Here is a 20,666-nt window from a genome sequence, read left to right on the forward strand (position 1 = left end):
AGAACCCATCAGATACTCACCTCTAATCACTATCCTGAAATTCTTAAAGCTCCAATATTTGTTTGTAGGATCTTAATAATAATATTATATTGTCATGTTGCTTGATTCTTCTTTACATCCTTAAGTTAACAATTCTCCCTAACCTGCACCTGGTTGCTTTAAAGGCAGTTGAGTTGCAAAACCTGCATCTCAGGAGGTCTCTCATCTCTCACGGTAGAAACCATTCATGCTTTTCAATAGAAAAAAATTAAAAAGGCAAATTCAAGAACCATTTTGGTCCATGGGCCTATGGGTGGGCAGAGTTACAAAAGCCTCACACACCCCAGCTCCACCCAGGAGTGACATTCTGAAATCAAAGCTAAATGTTCTTCCTAAAACAGTTGCAAAAACAGGCTTTCACAAGCAGTGATCCTGCAGGGCCAGTGTCCCAAATCCTGTTGGACAAAGAAGCCTTCTTTGATAAGCAAGTGTTCTTGCTGCGGAAGTTATTAGTAGTGCTGTATGATCATAAGTCTTATGGGACAGTTTTTCTCCCTCTAGCTAATGGGTGTAAACTTTCAGAAGCCATGTGCAGATATATAAATAATAACCCTTATGAGACAAATATGTCAGAGAGTTAAAGGTCTTTGGAACTGAGTAGAACCAATATAAAATATCTGTTTTTATAGGGGAATGATATAAAGGGCTCAGAAAATGATATGCTAACGTGACACTGTGGCATGCTGACACTTTGAGCAGGAGAACATTGAAAGGGCCTCAGAAGCATAGTTTGTTTCTAATCTTCTCCTGTCCTCCTGCTTCCAGCTACTAATTCTTCCTTAATGTGAGTCATAGAGACCAGAATTCCTCTTTCCCAAAGCAGGTCATAGAAACTGGAACCCCTTTCCTCCAAAGCAAGTCATAAAGCTGAAAAATATGCCTCTAACCTTTCCCGCCTGTCTGTGTAAGAGCTGCCATAAAAGAAGGTTTCTGTCCTACTTTTTTTTTTTTTGTACACAATGCACTTTGGCATTGCATTTTACTCAGGGTAATATCTAAAAATACTTACATTTCCTGAGCAGTGGACACTTACCTACTAAGCGATATCCCTAGCCCTTTTTATTTTTTATTTTGAGACAGAATCTTGCTAAGTTGCTTAGAGCCTCTCTAAATTACTAAGGCTTAGTTTTGTATTCCCGATCTTCCTGCCTCAGCTTCCTGAGCTGCTGGGATTACAGGTGTGCACCACTGCGCCCAGCCTGGCCCACCTTTTTTGACAGCAGATCCCAAGACCTTCATTCCAGAAGGGTCCTGCCCTACACCTGGGGAGGAAGGAATGCTGCATAGAGAGGCTGAGAGGAATCTGAACTGGCAGGTCTTGCTGGATTCCCCCCTCTGTCTAGCCCATCAGGTCTGCTCCATTTTTTCCAGTCACATTTCTATATGGCTGTCTTTTTCTGTCAAACCTAAGTATAAAAGTGGCCAGTTTTCTCTGGATCTTTGGGTCTTCAATCTGAGGGTTCCCGTGTCTTGTAATACTTCAATCAAATAAATCCATGTGCTTTTCTCTTTGGACTTGTCTTTTGTCACTGGTGTCTACAGTGACCTTATGAGTGAGGAAAGGTACCCTTTTAGCCCCTACAGGACAAAAGGCTTAATGATTTGTCACATGAGAGTAGAAACTAGAACTCATGATTTCAGATCTAGTGCTCTTTTCTTGACATTCACCATCCAAATGACAAAGTAGTTGAGGAGTCCATCCGAAACACAGCCAGAAGTCCTAGAAGACAATAGAGAGTGAAGTACAGAACAAGGATTATTTGGGGGATATTAAATAGATTAGCATAAATAAAACAAAGTTTGTGAACAAGATATAAGATAGAATATATGGATTAAGCCCACAAGGCTTTGGGGTGTGTGTGTGTGTGTGTGTGTGTGTGTGTGTGTGTGTGTGTTACTGGGGATTTGTGAATGCTAAGCAAATGCTCTACCATTGAGCTACATCCCCAGTCCTGCTTGAAGCCTTTGAATTCCATGAATTCATTAGCTATTGCTACATATCAAACCATAATAAAACCTGGTGGTTTAAGATAATGAGCATTATCTTTCATTCTTGTAATCTAACTGTAACTCATAATCTAACTGTGACCATCCTTTTAAAGCTACAAGTCTCTTTATCAAAGAACTTGACCATAAAAAATATACATAATGTCTATCAGTGTGTTTGCTGACTTACTAAAACATCCTGATTAAATTGATTGAATGCAATATGAACTACATTTTTGTGGTCCAGGTGTTTTGTTCTTATTGCTGTTAATGTTTAGGTGGAGTGATTGAGTTGTGAGGGCAGGGGACTTACGGGTTTTTAATATATTGGTCTCTCTCAAGTTTTCCTTGGTGTCAAACACCAAAGTGCCTAAGACATAGCTATACTCAATAAATATTTCTTGACTATGGGACTATCATGGCACAGTAGCACAAAAACTAGAAATAAATGGGTCACTTTACACAAAGGATACTGGGATATTCTTAGGATGACATTATGAGGATCCTTTTTTCTTTTTTAATCTTCAAATGCCCTTATATATCATTGCTGATCTAGAGAAATGGTTCACCCTGGATTTTAATTATTATTGTTTTTATATTGTATTATAAATTCTACAAGATTAAGGGTTCTTTCTGTGTTATTTACCTCTATGTTCTCATGACTGTACCCAAGGCTCAGCACCCAGTAAGCACTCCATAAATATTGGTGGTTGTGTTTCCTTTTTACAACCCAATGCAAGCATTTGCCAACTTGCTATTTTGTGATTGTCCACAAGATTTGCGACTTTTATTTCAGAACACTGGCTGGTTTCAAGCCTTTGTACCTGGCTTTAAGTCTTATACAAAAATGAAATGCGAGCTGCCTAACTTCTGGCCAGAGAAGCTCTTAGCATTTATAAATACAGTAATAATCAACGTGCCAGGGAGAATACCAGACAGCTTAGCATGAGGCCTGAAGAAATAAGAGTTTCAGAAGTGCTCAATCAATACACCTCCCTCTCACTAATAAAAAAAAAAAGATAATAACTTTGGCAGCTCTCTGACCAACTCTTGTCTCTCATCTAAGAGGAGTGTTTTCTAAAAGTATTTGTTCTTTTGAGAGCTTGCAGATGGCAAGGACTTACAAGCCTGTTTAATTCTAGTAACACACTGCATGATCCTAACCAAATTCCAAATGGCATCAGCTCACTAGACTTGGAAACTTGGATGTTCACAAAATGCTTGCCAAATGCCTGTCAATTACATTCTGAAATAGTAGGCCAAGCTGTGAATGTAAAAGGCATCCCAGATCCAGGGATGATAGAGAGTGAAGTATAGAACAAGGATTATTTGGGGGATATTAAATAGATTAGCATAAATAAAACAAAGTTTGTGAACAAGATATAAGATAGAATATATGGATTAAGCACAAGGCTTTGGTGTGTGTGTGTTACTGGGGATTTGTGAATGCTAAGCAAATGCTCTACCATTGAGCTACATCCCCAGTCCTGCTTGAAGCCTTTGAATTCCATGAATTCATTAGCTATTGCTACATATCAAACCATAATAAAACCTGGTGGTTTAAGATAATGAGCATGTATTGTTATCCACAATGATAGTATTGCCCAAGATAATAATATCACTGACCACAACACTGAAGTTCTTTTGGCTTAGACTCAGCTCACTCATGCTTCTGCAGTCTGCTGTGGGTTGGGCAGACAGTTCTGCTGATCTTGGCTGCTCCAGCTCACATATTTGGCAATTAGTTAGCTATAGGCTTAAGAAGTAGATAATTAACATCCTGGACCTGATGTGGCCTGATATTGATGATGTCTGCTTACAGAGATGACCCTTGGATGCTGTTTGGGAACATGACTTTTGGAATGTTCCCTGTTACTAATTGTATTTGTTTTCTATTTCTGATGTTTATGTTTATGATATCTATATCTATATATAGATATATAGATATAGATATAGATATCATAAATTTTGTGGCTTAACAAGCAAATTATCATACAGCTCTGGAGATCAAAGGTTTAAAATTTAAACTGCATATCTTCTGGAGACTCTACAGAATAATCTGTTTCTTTGGCTTTTTATACTTCAAGAGGTCAACTACATTCCCTTGGCTCATGACTCTTTGCTCTGTCTTCAAAACCAACAGCAAAGCATTTTCAAATTCCACCCCTCTTGGCCTAAACCCTGGATAGTCCAGAAAAATCCTCCCATCTCAAGATCCTCAATTTAAATCATATGTGCAATGTCAATTTTGGGGCCGGGGAGTTCTGGGGATTGAACTCAGGGGCACTCAATGACTGAGCCACATCCCCAGCACTATTTTGTATTTTATTTAGAGACAAGGTTTCTCTGAGTTGCTTAGCACCTTGCCATTGCTGAGGCTGGCTTTGAACTCACAATCCTCCTCCTTTGAACTCCCAAGCCTCCCAAGCCACTGGGATTACAGGCGGGCACTGTCATGCCTAGATGCAATGTTCCTTTTGTCATGTAACATACTAATAGATTCTGGGTATTAGGACTTAGAAATTTTCAGGAGGGCATTGTTCACTCATTCTGTTTACCACACCAACCAAGGAGGCAGTTTTGCATACCTGGGCACTGAACCCCTCTGCACCAGCTTACCTAGATTGTGCAAACAATGGGATTTGCAGTAGGATGAACTTTCTATAATTGTAGCTGGTTATCTAAGCATCCTCTGCCTATGTGACCAGTCCCCAGTAAAAGACCCTGGACTCTGAGTCTCAAGTAAGCTTCCCCACATAGAAGCACATAGAAACACAGTGACACGTTACTAAATATCATTGCTGGAGGAAGAAGTATGCAGACCTCCATCATTAGCTCATAAACCTGAAGCACTGGTTTTGTTGTCTTACTCTTCTGGTTGAAAAACAGAATAAGAAGTGTGTCCTCCTGCACTGAAGGGAAAATTTGGAAGCCTGCACTTGGGCTCTTCCATCTCTGCCTCATGTGTCATTTTCATTTGCTGATCCTGCAATGTGTCTTTTTTCTGTAATAAGCCATAACCATGAGCACAATTTCTGAGACTTAGGAGTGCTTATAGTGAGTGATCAAATATGTGGATGGTCTTAAACTTCTCTCCCCAACCCCAAACAAGGCTGATCAAAAGTTAGCTTCAACCAGGACAATTTGCCCCATTCCTACCTCATCATGAGCTCCTTCATCTTCCACAGGTCAGTCCAGGCTGGCATTCTCATGGGAAGTCCTGAAACCAAGTGGAGGCTGCAAGGCCTCTTGAGCCTTTGGCCTAAAACTGGTACCCTATCATTTTCAGTGCATTCTGTCGGCCAAAGCAAATCACAAGACAAACCCATATTTGAGGGATGGAGAAATTAAACTCTACTTTTAATGGAAATCTTTTAAAAATCTGGTGTATTGGGCATGCACAGTGTAAGGATATTAGTGGGACCATCAGTGTGAATGAAATCTCTTAAGTGCTTGAACACTATTCAGAAGTAATGGGGAGTAAGAATTTTCATTTTTAAAACAGAAGAATAAGACAACAAAAACAGTTCTTTGGGTTCATGAGCTAATGGTGAATAAGATTAATAAGCAAGAATGAAATCCTAAAGTTAGAAAGTTGAAGGTAATTATTTTGGAATGTGACAATCAATGATTGGAGTACAAATGAGAAAATTGAGTTATCTGATTGAAACTGGTGAAAAACTATGTTAATCAAGACAAGTGAGGGTAGCGTTTGTGGTATTTGTCCTTATTCATTCAAATATTTGTGAGTGTGTACTCTATGCTGGGATTACAACAGTAAACAAAATAGATATGTTTCTTTCTCCATGTGTTTATTTTCTACTTGGACTAAGAAGTAAACATTTGAGCTGAGCCCTAAAGATTTAGAAGAAGGCAGCCTCATCCAAAAGAGTCCTGAGCAGAAGTAATGGCAAACATCCCGATCTAATGTTGATGGACAAGAATGGAAGTGGGAAGATTAGTTAGACCACAGACCAGCAGCATCAGATTTGCAGGGGAGCTTGTTGGATAAATAGAGCTGTGGTCCTCTCTACCTACTTGGAATCAGGATATGTATTTGAATAAGATCCTCAAGTGATTCTTTTGCACAACAGAGTTTGAAAAGCACTAAGTTGGAAGTAGCTTGTCCTGAAGTAGTGGCTGAGAAGATGGAAACAGAGGGAATATGTTAGAGATAATCCTCTGGGTTTGGGTTGGAATTAAAAGCTGACCTCAGAAGGGCAGTATTCAAGACACATGGAGGTGGTGGTTGGATGCAGACATGGAGCACTGGTGTCCGATGTCAGAGATACTTCAGGCAGAAGTCCAGTACCCTGGAGAGCTCCCATAAACCCGTGATTGAAGATGAGTGTCCCAGAATCTACAGAGAGACATGTTTTAGCTTGAAAACCTTCAAGTCATCTTTTGGAAGAAGCTCTAGATTCTTTTTTTTTTTTTTTTTTTTTTTTTTTTTTTAAAGAGAGAGTGAGAGACAGAGGGGGACAGAGAGAGAGAGAGAATTTTAACATTTATTTATTTTTTCTTAGTTCTTGGCGGACACAACATCTTTGTTGGTATGTGGTGCTGCTGAGGATCGAACCCGGGCCGCACGCATGCCAGGCGAGCGCGCCACCGCTTGAGCCACATCCCCAGCCCCTAGATTCTTAATAACTAGATTAAGTTCTATGATTCCTGGGAATCCTCTTTATTGCCCGAAGTGCTTTCTGTTCCAAACAATTGAAGAGCCTGGGAGTCTGATCTGATCTGATTTGCATACTTCAGTGAATTATAATCCTGATGGAAGGCCAGAAGGCCATCATGAAATGGAGGTGAGAGGAAAGCACCTTTCTTGAGGTGCGTAAGGACCCCTTCATTTCTAGAACAGCAATTGGCCCAGGTTCAAGGGTTCAACTCCAAAATAGAAACTGCCTGGATATTAACTATAGCAATAATTCTAAAACTGGAAAAGGTCATATTCCCTTCACATTGTAAAGGACATGTTATTAGAACTTGGTGAAGGATGCAGAGAGAAAGGGAAGGAATACCAGAATCCTTAATTGCTACCAGTGTCTTCCTATTGCTTTCACCTGTCCTGCCTAAGCTATGGGCAGCAAACAAATATTCCATTAAAATTCCATGGATGCTCTGAGATATTAATCATGTCACTCCCATTAAAATCATTAAAAAAAGGACAGGTGTAAGTAAGGGTATGGAAAAATTGGAGCTTTACACATTGTTGGTGACATACAATCATTATGAAACATATAACCATTAAGAAAAAATGTCTGACGGTTTCTTATAAAGTTAAGAATATGCCTGCCACATGATCCAGAAATTCCACTACTAGGTAAAATATATCTTCATTACAATACTTTTACAGAAATTCTTATAGCAGCTTTACTCATAATAGACAAAAAAATGGAAACAACTCAAATACCCCTCAACTAAAAATATATGTAAACAAATTGTGGTATATTTATATAAATGGAATATTACACAGCGATTTTAAAAAGATAATAAAGCCAGGTATGGTGGTGCACGCCTGGACTCTCAGCAGCTCTGGAAGCTGAGGCAAGAGGATCATGAGTTCAAAGACAGCCTCAGCAACAGTGAGGCACTAAGCAACTCAGACCCTATCTGTAAATAAAATGCAAAAAATAGGGCTGGAGATGTGGCTCAGTGGTCAAGTGCCCCTGAGTTCAATCCCCAGTACCCAATAAAATAAAATAATGAATGCTGATACATGCAACAACAAAGATAAATATAAAACATTATGAATAAACAAGCTGTGGCATATTTATAAATGACACATTAATTGTCAATGTAAAATAATAAACTATGGATATATGCAACTACAAGGCTTAATATCAAAAGCAAGAATCTAGATGCAAAAAAAGTAGGAAACGAGTACATTTGATTCCATTTATATAAAATTCTAGACAAGGCAAAACTCACTGATGGTGCTGGAAATCACCTCTATTGTTGTCTACTAGATGGAGCAGAAATTGAAAAGAAAGAAATAGAACACAGCTTTTTGGGGTGACAAAGATGTTCTACATCTTGACTGGGGAGCTGGTGACTTAGGTATATGCATTTAATAGAATTCATACAATTATACACTTAAGATCCACAATTATTATCATATATAAATTTTACCTCAATAAAATTTTAAAATTTTGATTAACTAAAAAATAAAATCCTTCCCAGTCTTTGTCTCATTCCAAGGGTACATGCCTATATCTGCTGGGTAGTTTCAAACTAGAAAAATCTGTGAGGGCTACTCAGCAATCCTTCCAGTCTGGAAAGAATGTGACAGAGGACTGGCAGTTTGCCCAGGCTGTTGGTGGAAACCTAGAGGCAGCTGGGCTTAGCAAAAGCTCTCCTGCAAGCTTAGAACAATGCCTGTAACGTGTGACCATGAAATTGTAACATCCCCCCTGGAGCCTGTGTGTCATTGGAAATCTCATTTAGAGTGAAGTTGCATCTCCATCTAAGCCACAGAGAGACGGATGAATTGCTCAGCTGCCCTTTCATGCAGTTCCGGTTTCAGTAGCAACTGGGGGAGGAAAAAAAAAAAAACAGATTTTTCAGTGTGATTAAATGTTCAGTCCAGAATAAAGGAACCTAAAAGAGCAGCCAAAGAACAAGATTACAGAACAATGAGGCTACATGCTCCCAGATCTGTTCTTCTTTTTTTCCCATGACCATCTTACTCCAAGTTCTAGTTGAGTTTTGAAACATCTCCCTCCCAAGGTAGATTCATTCAACCAACATGGTGCATTTTCTGTGAGCCAGGTGCCATGCCAAATACTTGGAATGCAAAAAAAAAAAAAAAAAAAGCCGGATCCTACTCCTTGAGAATCACAATTGGGTGGAAGCTAGGCTACTGTCACAGTCGTCAACTAATTTGATCCTTACAACCTCTCTGAGAGATAGGTGAAGCAGGGACCATCACAACTCTCATCTCTCAAACTGGAAACTGGGATTCAGGAGAAGTTGAAAGAGATGCCCAAGGCCAAATTGCCAGTAGGAAAGCTAAGATTTGAGTTCAGGTGTTATTTTGAGTTTCGTGCTCTTTCCAATATATGTTAAAGATGTATGGAAAATAGATATGATCCTTTCTCCAATGTCAATTCATTAAGGTCTTGGGTCTGAAGAATGTTGGGAACTTGTAAACACAGAACTGACATGGAAAGGAAGGAACCAGGACCAGGCTGTACCTAGTCCTCAGGAAGATAAGTAGGCTCGTTCACTCTGCATGGACATGGAGAGCTCAGGCTTGGCTCATCAGGTGTTCCGTGTCCATAGACAAGTGACCAGATGAATGGAAGATGCAGGTATTCACCCACTCACACAAGCCCTTTGTATAGCATTGACTCGTTCACAGGGGCAGAATCTCATGACCTTAAAAACATCCTCAGAACCCATGTCCCAACAATGTTGCATTGGGAATTATATTTTAAATACATGAATTTGGGGAAGGCACATTCAGATAACAGTACCAGGTATGTTAGCCAAGTTAATTAATCCCATGTATTATTGTCCATCAACAATGTCATCCTTAAGTCCCTGTGGGAGGTACATGAGGTTTGGCATGACAAGAAAAGCATCAGACTCCCAGTCATGTGGGAGAGCACTCAGGCTGGTTTCCATATCTATCTATCCAAGGCCTCGGTTAAAAGCAACAGAATCAGACTCTGGCTCCATTAAGCAAATAATAATTTAAGAAGGACATAGATGGCTCATAGATCTAATGAGAAGTTAAACAACCAGAAGGGGCAGGAACTAGTACAATTCTGAAGATTCCTATAACAAGGACACATGAAAAATCTCTTCCAAGGGTCAGCTTCAACATTTTCTATCCTTTCCTCTTTCAACCAAGGTTTAGTTTCCAAGGGAAGAGAGAACCTGGTTAGCTGAGCTTGATCCTCTTGCCTTCACTTTGGCAGGTAATGGAGAAGGTACCTGCAATAACAGTCACCAGAAAACTGCCCTGAGTGAAGGCTTGGTTCCTCAAAGGACAATCAGAATGCCGTCAATGCTGCTTCCAGAAGAAGCAGTATAAATACTTTGCCAGCAAAAAACTTACAGGTCCAAGACAGGATCCAGAGGAAACTGAAAGCTCAGCCAGAGAAACAACCAGGAGGGGTGGTCAAAGAATGAAAAAGAGAAACAGTTCCTCATATCCTGGAACTCCCCACCATACTGCATACTCCAGGCAAGTGACAGCAAATGCCTTCCTAAACTGTCATACGGTGCTGGGGGAAATGGAAAATGGTCCTGCTGCTTTCAAAAATAGTTTGGCAGTTCCTCAAAACATTAAGCAGAATTACCACGTGACCTCGCAGTTCCATTTCTAGGAATGTAATCAAAAGAACCAAGAACAGGTGTTCAAATAAAAACTTGCACATGAATGTCCATGACAGAACTATTCACAACAGCAAAAGGTAGAAACAATTCAAATGTCCATCAATGGATGAACAGGTAAAAAGGAGTGTGGTGTCTCTATGTAATGGAATATTATCCAGTCTTAAAGGGAATGAAGTACTGATACATGTCCCTGTATAAAATGAACCTTGAAAACATGATGGTAAGAGAAAGAAACAGATTCAAAGGATCACTTACTGTATGCTACCACTTACATGAAATGTCCAGAATGGGCAAATTCATAAAGGCAAGCAGATTAGTAATTGTTGGTCCTGGGGAAGGGGGAATGGGGAGTGACTGCTTAACGGGGACAGAGTGCTTTTTTTTTTAAGATGATGAAAATAGCCTGGAACTGGATAGTGGTGATGGTCTCGGAGCACTGTGAATGTACAAAAGGCTTTTGAATTGTATGCTTTAAAACAGTAAATGTTATTTTATGTAATTTTCACCACTATTCAAAATAAAAACAAGGGCTGGGGATATAGCTCAGTTGATAGAGTGCTTGCTTTGCATGCACAAGGTCCTGGGTTCAATCCCCAGCACCAAAAAAAAAAAAAAAAAAAAAAAAAAACCTGGAGTGGTGGTGCATGCCTGCATGCCTGTAATCCCAGTGACTTGGGAAGCTGAAGCAGGAGGATCAAAAATTCAAGGCCAGCCTCCTCAATTTAGTGAGGCCCTAAGCAACTTAGTGAGACCCTATCTCAAAACAAAAATAGAAAGGATTGGCGATGGGCTCTGAGGTAAAGTGCCTCTGGGTTCAATGCCTGGTACTAAAAAACAAAAACCAAGAAGACTACTTCAGTTTGTGTGACAACAAATCTTGGCACATGAACTCTCCCAGTGGTGAAAGTCTAAACTCTGCAACTACTTTAGAGAGCAACCATCACACCAGGCAGCAGATTCCAACAAAATAGGCAAGCAATACTCTGTCCCAGAGGTAAGGATTTTACTTTATCAACTGATAAAGCTTTTGGACTACGTGATTTAGCTGCCTCCATGGTAACATGCAAAAATAATTACTGACTAAATGAGAAAATATGCCACTCTGGAAAAGGAGACAGTGGATCAAAGTACCTTCAGCCCTGGTTGCACAATTGGACAACATCTGTAAATTTTTATTTTATTATTTTTATTTAGTTGTAGTTGGACACAATACCTTTATTTTATGTGGTGATGAGAATCGAACCCAGGGCCTCGCATGTCCTAAGTGAGCACTCTACCACTGAGCCACAACCCCAGCCCAGAAAGACATCTTTAAAGTATTCTTATTTCAGGGTCTTCAACAATAGGAAATTCCAGAAAAGTCATGATTTGCTTAAAGTCACAAAACTAGTTAGTGGCAGAACATGTCCCAGAAGAGTCAATGTTGTGTCTCTTTTCACCACACCATGTTCGTAGTCAAGGCAATCCCATAAATATCTTTCAGTTGAAACCTGAACATTAGCTAATTCAGGGAAGATTATATTTCCCCTGCCTATCCCCTAGGCTGCTCAAACACATGTACCGGAGAAACCTGCTATCTTCACTTTTAAAATCGCTTCTTCTGTATGCTCCAAATCTTGGTTTGTGTCACCACCCAAATTGGAAAGCTGGATTCTCAGGCACTATCTCTCTACTTCACCCTCTGTGTTCCAGAAACCAGTGCGCCAACACACCAATCCTAACTTGGGGACAGTGAGCAGATTTGTCTTCTCTGGTGTTCTCATTGTGGCTTCCTAATCTTGAATTTGGATTCTATAGATAATTTGGAAATATAGATAATTCTACATTCTGTGAGGGCCACTGTCCCCTTCAAGGACATGTTCACAGAGACCAGAAGACCTTCCAATAGGCTTTACCCCTTAAAAGTTTCACGACCTCCTGAGAGTGCCCCCTAAAGACCAAACCCTGAGCACATGGACTCTTCTGGGACATGAAAGATCTGAACTGTAACAGGGAACACAGCTCTGGGTAATTTCCAGATGGTCTGCCAACCTCCATCTAAGATTAGCCATCACGCAGGTGAAGTGAAGTCTGCCAAGCAAACACACTTCTAGGTGGTGGCCTCTCGCTGGTCCCAACGAAGATTTAAGAAAGACAAAAACAAACCCTGCCTTATTCATGCTGAGGACATGCTGGATATCCACTTCACTCATTTAGGGTATATCTTTATCAGAGGGACAAAATCTGGGGGTAATAGCATTCTCTTCCTAGGGCCCAGATTCAGATTAACAGTAGAAGTAAAAAATGAGCTATAAAGGGTGAAAAGATTTATAGGCTCTGAAGAGCAAGCAGAATATGAAATAAGCTATAAATAAGTTTAAAATACTCTTGACCTCCACCACAGCAACTACAACCAAGTCTTGACCTTGTTTCTTCATATGCACAAAAAGCACTTTTGACTTAGTATTACAAATAACATTGGACTATTTGGTTTCCTTGGTAACCTGAAGTTCTGCCCTGTAGGTGACAATCTGAGACTGCAGAGGCACCAATTTCTTTCCAGCTCTAAAAATTCTCATTGTATGAATATCCGGAGCTGTAGAAAGCCTACTAAAGGGATATTGGTACAAAAAGTAAAACTATTGAACTATCAAACTTTAAGAAATAGAAGCAGAGTAAAAATGGATGTCAGGCTGGCAATGTTGCAGAACTCAGGGGAAAAAAGACAGGTCAAGTTTTTTCCATGGGCAGAATGTGCTCTCAGAAGTCCAAATTAATACTGTAAGAAGTCAAAGTGACGGTCGGGCCCACCTCTGTTAACCAAGGCAGAGTCATAAGAACGTTTTGTTGAAAGCCTTTTTTTAAGGTGACTATGACCTATAAATTTCAAGGATGATCCACTTGTCATGTTTCTAAGAGCACATTCTTATCTAGAATTATTCTCTGATAAAGCATGATGAACTATTTTGCTGTACTGTTCAGGGCTTTAAGCACAGATATTGAGATGACAGGGCAGACATTTATGTCTGATCAATCCATCACCAACTGAAAGGACAGGAGAGAAATAAGAAAATTATTCAATTGGGCCTGAATGCCCTAGAAACTGCCATGTCAGAGGTTGTTCTTCGTGAAGAACAAAGTGCACAGTAACTGTGACAAATGTTCTTGGGCAAGATAGGTTAAATGGTTGCTCCTGTTTCAATAAGATGTGTGCAGTTTCTTGCTATGAACGAATAAATGACATCCACCACCTCCTTGCTCACCTTTTTGTCCCTGTTGGTTTCTCTTTTGATACAAATGTCTCTATAAAGAATTTTTGAGAGATTTGTCCATCTATATCACAAATGAACCAAGAGACATTTGGGGTATATCTCTGCATGATCCTGGGTCAGGACATTGTCTTCCTTTGCTAGAGACCGATCCTTGTCTATGGAAGGTTGGTCACACACAGCATTGCACAGGGATTCCCATAAAGAGCAAACCTCCAAGTTCTGAATAGAGAAGATACCAGACAGCTTTCTAAAAGTTACCTTTAGTGCTGATGAAAGCTGTTAATGTGTTAGCTTTTCATTATTGTAACAAATGCCTGAGGTTGTCAACTGACAAAGTGAAAAGGTTTATTTTGGCTCAGAGTCTTAGAGGTTTCCTTCCATAATTGGGTGTTGGTCCCATTGCTGGTGGTGAGGCAGCACATCATGGTGGGAGTGTATGGTGTAGCAAAGAGGCTCAGCTCATGACTGGGAAGTGAAAGAAAGCAAGAGGAAGGAGCTGGAGTTCCACTGTCCCCTTCAAGAACATGTCCACAGAGACCAGAAGACCTCCCACTAGGCTCCACTTCTTAAAAGTTCCACGACCTCCTGAGAGCACCCCCTAAGGACCAAATCCTGAGCACGTGGCCTCTTCTGGGACATGGAAGATCTGAACTGTAACAGGGAACACAGCTCTGAGTAATTTCCAGATGGTCTGCCAACCTCCATCTAAGATTAGCCATCGCACAGGTGAAGTGAAATCTGCCAAGCAAACACACTTCTAGGTGGTGGCCTCTCACTGGTCCCAATGAAGATTGAAGAAAGACAAAAACAAACCCTGCCTCATCCATGCTGAGGATATGTTGGAATCCAATGCACCCAATAAATGAGCATAGACCACGAATGTTACCCACCATCCAAGGACTCGGTCCCCCTTACACCACAGAGGAAGGACTGGAGCGGGAGGTGGCTGTATATAGGGGAATCCCTCACATCACTGCCTGGCTCACAGAGGAGAGGCAGCCCCTGGTTTTCCCAGTCCTAAAACAAATGATGGTCATGAATCCTCATTAAATCTTGCCAGTTTAGAAAATAGGAATGTCTCAAATATTGGTAACCTGCCTGGCACACTTCAAGTTCTAAAGAATATTCACTTGCAAGATCCACTTCATCAAGACCCTAATCCCAAAAGTATGATGGGGGTGGTAGTGCTAGAAACAAGGGGTAGCTCCCACACCTGGAGCACAGCATGTGCTTGGGTTTGGCTAGCTGCGTCATTCCTTGTGCCTGTGTCCACTACAGCCTTGAGCAGTGGGCAGTCTATTAAACACCACTCATATGTGCCAGGGACAATGGTCTTCTTCCCAGTGTCCTGGCACTTGCTCCCATTCCAGCTCCTTCTGGAAGAGCGTTGGTCCCTGAATCATTTCCCAGTGGGCTGGAGGTTCCCCCTCCCCCAGCCTGACTCCTTCCAGATCTTTTCCTGTCTATATTTCACCTACCCTGCATTGTCCAGTACTCCTTAAATTACCCAAAGACCCTGAGAACTAATGTTGCTGACCTTCCCTGCATCCCTCCCTTCCTCCTTGGATCTGTTCTTGAGACCAGGGTTCTCCCCCTGGAGTGCTGTTGGCACATTGCCCGTTGAGGCAAAGAAAACTGGCAGGAAATGGGCAAACCCCTTTCAGCAGGCATTGGCTTGGCATGGATAGTTAGAATCAGTGGTGAAAACCTTTCAGGCCCTTTGTGCTCTGTCCCCTCTCTGTCAGTATTCCTCAGCATCCTCCTCCTTTAGACATCTTCCTTCATCTTCCTCTGACTCATTGCTTTTCTTTGTTCTCTCTCACTGTCTGCTTTCCTTCCTGTTTTTCTAGTTGGACTTTCCCCCCTGCCTTTAGTTTTCTTCCACTTGTAGTTTCTTACCCTTTCCCACACACAGGGATAATCTAGTTGCCTCAATTTGTAAAATAGCCTCCCCAAAATCTCTCTGCAGATGCAACTACCCCCTCTACTTCTTCCTCCCTAGTTTAGGCAGAGTAACCTCTTTATGTCCCTTTCTGATCAAAGACCTTGCACTTAGTTCTAAGCACCCATAGAATAAAGCGCAAACTCCAATATGGTGGACAGTACTCTTCATTGTTGGCTTGATACCTGCCTTTCTTTCTTCCACTTAATATTGGTATCTTGATTCAACAAACAAGTGAATTTATTTATTGGTTGTTTACCATGAGAAGGTATTACAACAGGAATGAAGATAAAATAAATGGAGAATGAATGCAAAAAAAATACTTTTGAAATGATAAAATATCTAGGATTTGTTCCCAAATAATCCAGGGGATGAGGGCAGGGGAGTTGGCACAATGGTAGAAATGTAGACAAAACATGACCATGAGTTGATGATTTTGGGATCTGGGTGACAGGTATGGGGGTTCATTATATTAATTTCTCCCGTCAGTATGTTTGAAATTTTCCTGTTGAAAACATGATGGACCAACAGAACAATATGCCTCTGGATCGCCTTCTCTTCACTGTTCTCCATGCCCTCTATGCCTCAGCCACATATGCTTTCGGTTCCTCTGACAGTTCAGCATTTGACCCTCCAGGTTTTGTATACTCCTGCTGCTAAGAATGCTATTTCTTCCACTCTACCTACTTCTTTCTGCTCCTCCCCACCCCACCCCTGCCTACCCCACTTCACCACCTCATCCCACCTCAGCCTCTCAGCCCAGTTCAAACAAACAGCATTTTCTCTTGGAAACCCTTCCTGGCACCTCCAGACCAAGTGAAGGGTCCCTGCTTTGTGTCCCCACTGTGCCTTTACATAACACTGCTGTAATTTTCTGCAGTTGCTGGTGTTTATAGTCTGCCTTTCCCACTAGGCTGTAAGCACACTGCAATCTCCAGAACCTAGCCCTTGGCAGGAGCTCAGGAAATTATTGCCAAATGAATGAATAGAATGAACTACGTAGTCTCTAGCAGAGCAGCCATCACCTTCCTCTATGGTCTGGTGCAGGATGGTGAGGAAGGGCAGGCACCACCTTGGCAGTAGCTAGGTGAGTACTGATGACATGGCCCATCACTCCTGGGGTTGTCAGGCACCTCCCTTCCCGCCAGGGCAGCAAGTTTGAGACTCAGTCCACTTAGAGAACAATTCTAGAACTTTCCTGAGCATAGAAATTTTGAAAAAATTTATAAAATAGAAATTTATAAAATCTAAACTGATGACCTGATAATATTTTTTTTCTGGGTTTTCAGTAATGCAGGTACCAGAGTCAAGAATAACATTTATTGAAAGTTCCTTCTAAATAATACAACACCTGCATTCCTCCGTACTTAACACAGAGCATATAATTATAAACTGTATGACTAGCATGGTTTATTATTTAACAGGAGAATGAAGGATAATATTGGACCCTGTATCTCCTCTTTGTCTGCTGAACATGTATGGCTGGTCATACACAATTGTCAGAGAGCATCCTTTCCTGGCCATTCTAACTTTAGTAGCCACATCCATCCAGTTTTTCTCTCTCCTGTTCAATTTTTGATTAACACTTATTATTACCTACAATCATGTATGGTTTACTTATGGATGGTCTGCTCCACATTTATTCTTTAAAATATAGGCTTGTCTAATGTTAGCTTACCAACATAGAAAGCAAAGCTGAGTTACATGGTAGGTGGTCAGTGGATGGATGGATGGATGGATGGAGGGAGGGAGGGATAGATGCAGAATTCAGTACTGTATAGCCCCCTCTGCAATAATAAAAGCAAACACTGTTGAGAGCCACAGCCAAAGGGGCCCCAGCAAACTTCCAGCTGCCGGCTGATGATCCAGCTGCCAGCAAACTTCCAGTTGCCGGCTGATGATTGGCTCACAGTGGCCCCAGCAACATCTAGCTGATTGGCTCCTCTGCGGTGATGTTCATTGGGCTGTTTCCCTGCCCTTCAGACTGCCAGCTGATGATTGGCTCACAGCGGCCCCAGCAACATCTAGCTGATTGGCTCCTCCACGGAGCTGCTCATTGGGTGACTTCTTTGGCTCTGCCCACGCAACCCAGCCAATCGGCCTCAGGAGCAGGAGGATTGTGGGAGGTGGAGAGGCTGGTGTGGCAGAGAGAGGCTTGTGGAAGCCGGTGGTGGCAGTTGGGCTCTGAGGGTTTTTCCCTGGAGCTGTTTTGTTTGGCGTTTGTAGTTCTAAAAATAAAGTTAGTTTCTTTTTGACAAGTGGCTCCTGATTTGTGCCAAGCCAGACTTCGGCATTCATTAGCCCAATGTGAGAGCCACAGCCAAAGGGGCCCCAGCAAACTTCCAGCTGCCGGCTGATGATCCAGCTGCCAGCAAACTTCCAGTTGCCAGCTGATGATTGGCTCACAGTGGCCCCAGCAACATCTAGCTGATTGGCTCCTCTGCGGTGATGTTCATTGGGCTGTTTCCCTGCCCTTCAGACTTGGAGCCATGTTCTTGTAAAGACTTCTGAAGGGGGCTGGGGATGTGGCTCAAGCGGTAGCGCGCTCGCCTGGCATGCGTGCGGCCCGGGTTCGATCCTCAGCACCACATACCAACAAAGATGTTGTGTCCGCCGAGAACTAAAAAATAAATATTAAAAATTCTCTCTCCCCCCTCTCTCACTCTCTCTCTCCCCCCTCTCTCCTCTCTCACTCTCTCTTTAAAAAAAAAAAAAAAAAAAAGACTTCTGAAGGTCCTCAATTTGCTGCTGCAGTTCTCGGATTCGCTCTTTGCTCAGCCTTTGCTCTGTTTCCAACTCATTCATCTTGCGGTGCTTCTGTTCTAGCTGCTCCTGTAGCTCTTCAATACGCTCATTCTCAGTACCTTCCTGTTGCAAGCGAAGCATCTTGTTTTCATGTTGTAGTCGAATAAATACCTCCCTATATTCCACTGGCATAATCTCAGCAGCAAGATTCTCAAAACTTTTTGTAGCTGATGCATCTGTTTGATTTAGGTGATCCTGTTGTACTTGTGAACATCGAAGCTCTTCATTTGTTTCTTTCAGAGTATCACGCTGCTCTATCAGTCTCTCTTTTTCCTTAAGTAAAGCTTCATGTTTTTCTTCAAGCCGCTTCATTTCAAATGCTAGTGTATCTGCCCTTTTGGATTCAGAGGAAAGTTTAACGTGAAGGTCCTGAATCTGCCTTTTGTACGTTTCTAATTGTGTGCGTGCTGCATTTGCCTTCTTTAATTCTTCTTCCAAGCTGACTGTATTATGCATATACATCATGTTTGTTTCCTGTAAAGTTTTAACCTGCTTGCGAAGGTCATTTAGATCTTGTAGTTTCTGACGATATATTTCAACTGTTGACTCTAGTTTATTTGCTTTATCAGAAGTAGCCCTAAGAACATCTATTTCATCCTTCAGGGCTCTTGTTTCTTCAGCAAGACTAGTCAATTCATCATTCCTATGCTGAAATTCAATTAATTGCTTTTCAAGTTCTTCACAGTGAACACGGTAATCATCTTTTGCAGCTTCAAGCCTGAAGTTCTCTTCCTGTAACTGTTCTAGTTGTAATTGTGCATGAAAATACTTCTTTGCAACCATCGTATTTGGATCATCAAAAGAGCCATCCAACTGGTCAAGTTTTTCATTCATCATCTCATTCTCAGAAACCAGTGAATTCTTCTCATCTTGAAGTGCAGTCACCTGCATATCTAGTTCTTGGCATCTTTGTTTCAGCTCTTCTTTCTCTGCTAGTGCCTCCTGAAGTTCTTCCAAAGCCCTTTTAAGCTGTTGTTCTAATTCTCCAACAGCATCATTTGTAGGAGAGTTCATTATTTCTTTACTCATCAACTCTTGAATAGCAGTCATGACCACATGTTGAACAGATTCTTCAAGTGTCATTATATTTTTAATATGTTCTTGCTTCTTTTCACAGTTTACCGCACAACCTAAAATAAGCTGTAGCAACCTCCCAAGCTCCACAGAATTCGAACATTCAGTTATTTGGTTTAAATCGGGAATAAGTTCTTCAGAAATCTGCTGCCCCAAAAACTCATGGTAGTAACTCATAATTCCTTGAAGTACTTTCTTTAAGTTACTAGCCTTTATTCTCCAGTTGTCCCCAACATCCTCTTTAATTCGGCTTAACCAAGATTCATTGAACCAAGCTATATCAATTTGATGAAGAACTTGTGCCATGGCAACTCCATTAGTCAGCTGTTTAACATCTTGACAAGGCGAGGCAGTCTTGAATGTCTGCAGCCAGATAATGAGGCTGTCGCAGAGCGGCAGCTCTTGATGCGGCAGCGGCTGCGCCTCCTCCATGGCCGGGACGAAATCGACTACGCCTCTGACTACCATACCTCCCTCCTCCCGAGGGAGGGATAGATGCAGAATTCAGTACTGTATAGCCCCCTCTGCAATAATAAAAGCAAACACTTCTTTTTTTTTAAATTTTGCAGTACTAGGGATTGAACCCAGGGGTACTGTACTACTGAGTCACATCTCAACCCTTCTTATCTTTTATTTTGAGACAGCCTGTTGTTACATTTCTGAGGCTGACCTCAAATTTATAATCCTCCTGCCTCAACCTCTCAATTCACGGGAATTATAGGCAAACACCACCATGTCCAGCTAAAAGCAAAAATTTAAAAAAAAAACAGTCTTTGACCTCTCAATTCAGGCAATAAAGAATCCTTTCTGTAAAATATCTAAAGGTAATAAAACACTTCAGCAACATGAGATGAAATAAGAAAAAGACCTGTGTTACCCCACAATTTCACTCTGCAACCAAAAGAAGTTCTGAGTAACCTAGATAGCTTTAGACAGAAAATGTTGACCATGAAATCTCCTTTTATTTTTTAGTAGAGTATTTACATAGCAGGAATAAGACTCAAGTACTGTCAAACCAAGGAATAGTCTATACTATTTGTAAAAACAGAAATATCTTTGTATGCCTTTCCAAATCCTCCACAACATATTTAATTACTTTGTTATGTTACTGTAGGAATCTTTTTTTATTGTTGAACATTTATCACAATGTTGCATTATTTTAAGGACTCTTGCTATAAAAAATATTTGTATTAAGTTACATCTTCATGCTAGATGATAAT

The 20,666-nt window shown here is 41.2% G+C and overlaps 1 protein-coding gene across 1 annotated transcript; it reads right to left on the minus strand.

The window, feature by feature from the left end:
• Window positions 1-1,668: 1,668 nt before the first annotated feature.
• Window positions 1,669-19,923, minus strand: LOC101972802 (protein Hook homolog 1). Its single transcript, XM_078016416.1, has 2 exons — window positions 18,293-19,923; window positions 1,669-1,759 (listed from the first exon to the last, which is right to left on the minus strand). Exons 1-2 carry the CDS (start codon window positions 19,912-19,914, stop codon window positions 1,669-1,671), a joined length of 1,713 nt encoding a protein of 570 aa, XP_077872542.1. The 5' UTR covers window positions 19,915-19,923.
• Window positions 19,924-20,666: the final 743 nt, after the last annotated feature.

The sequence above is a fragment of the Ictidomys tridecemlineatus genome, chromosome 7, assembly GCF_052094955.1.
Source record: "Ictidomys tridecemlineatus isolate mIctTri1 chromosome 7, mIctTri1.hap1, whole genome shotgun sequence".
Lineage (NCBI taxonomy): Eukaryota > Metazoa > Chordata > Mammalia > Rodentia > Sciuridae > Ictidomys > Ictidomys tridecemlineatus.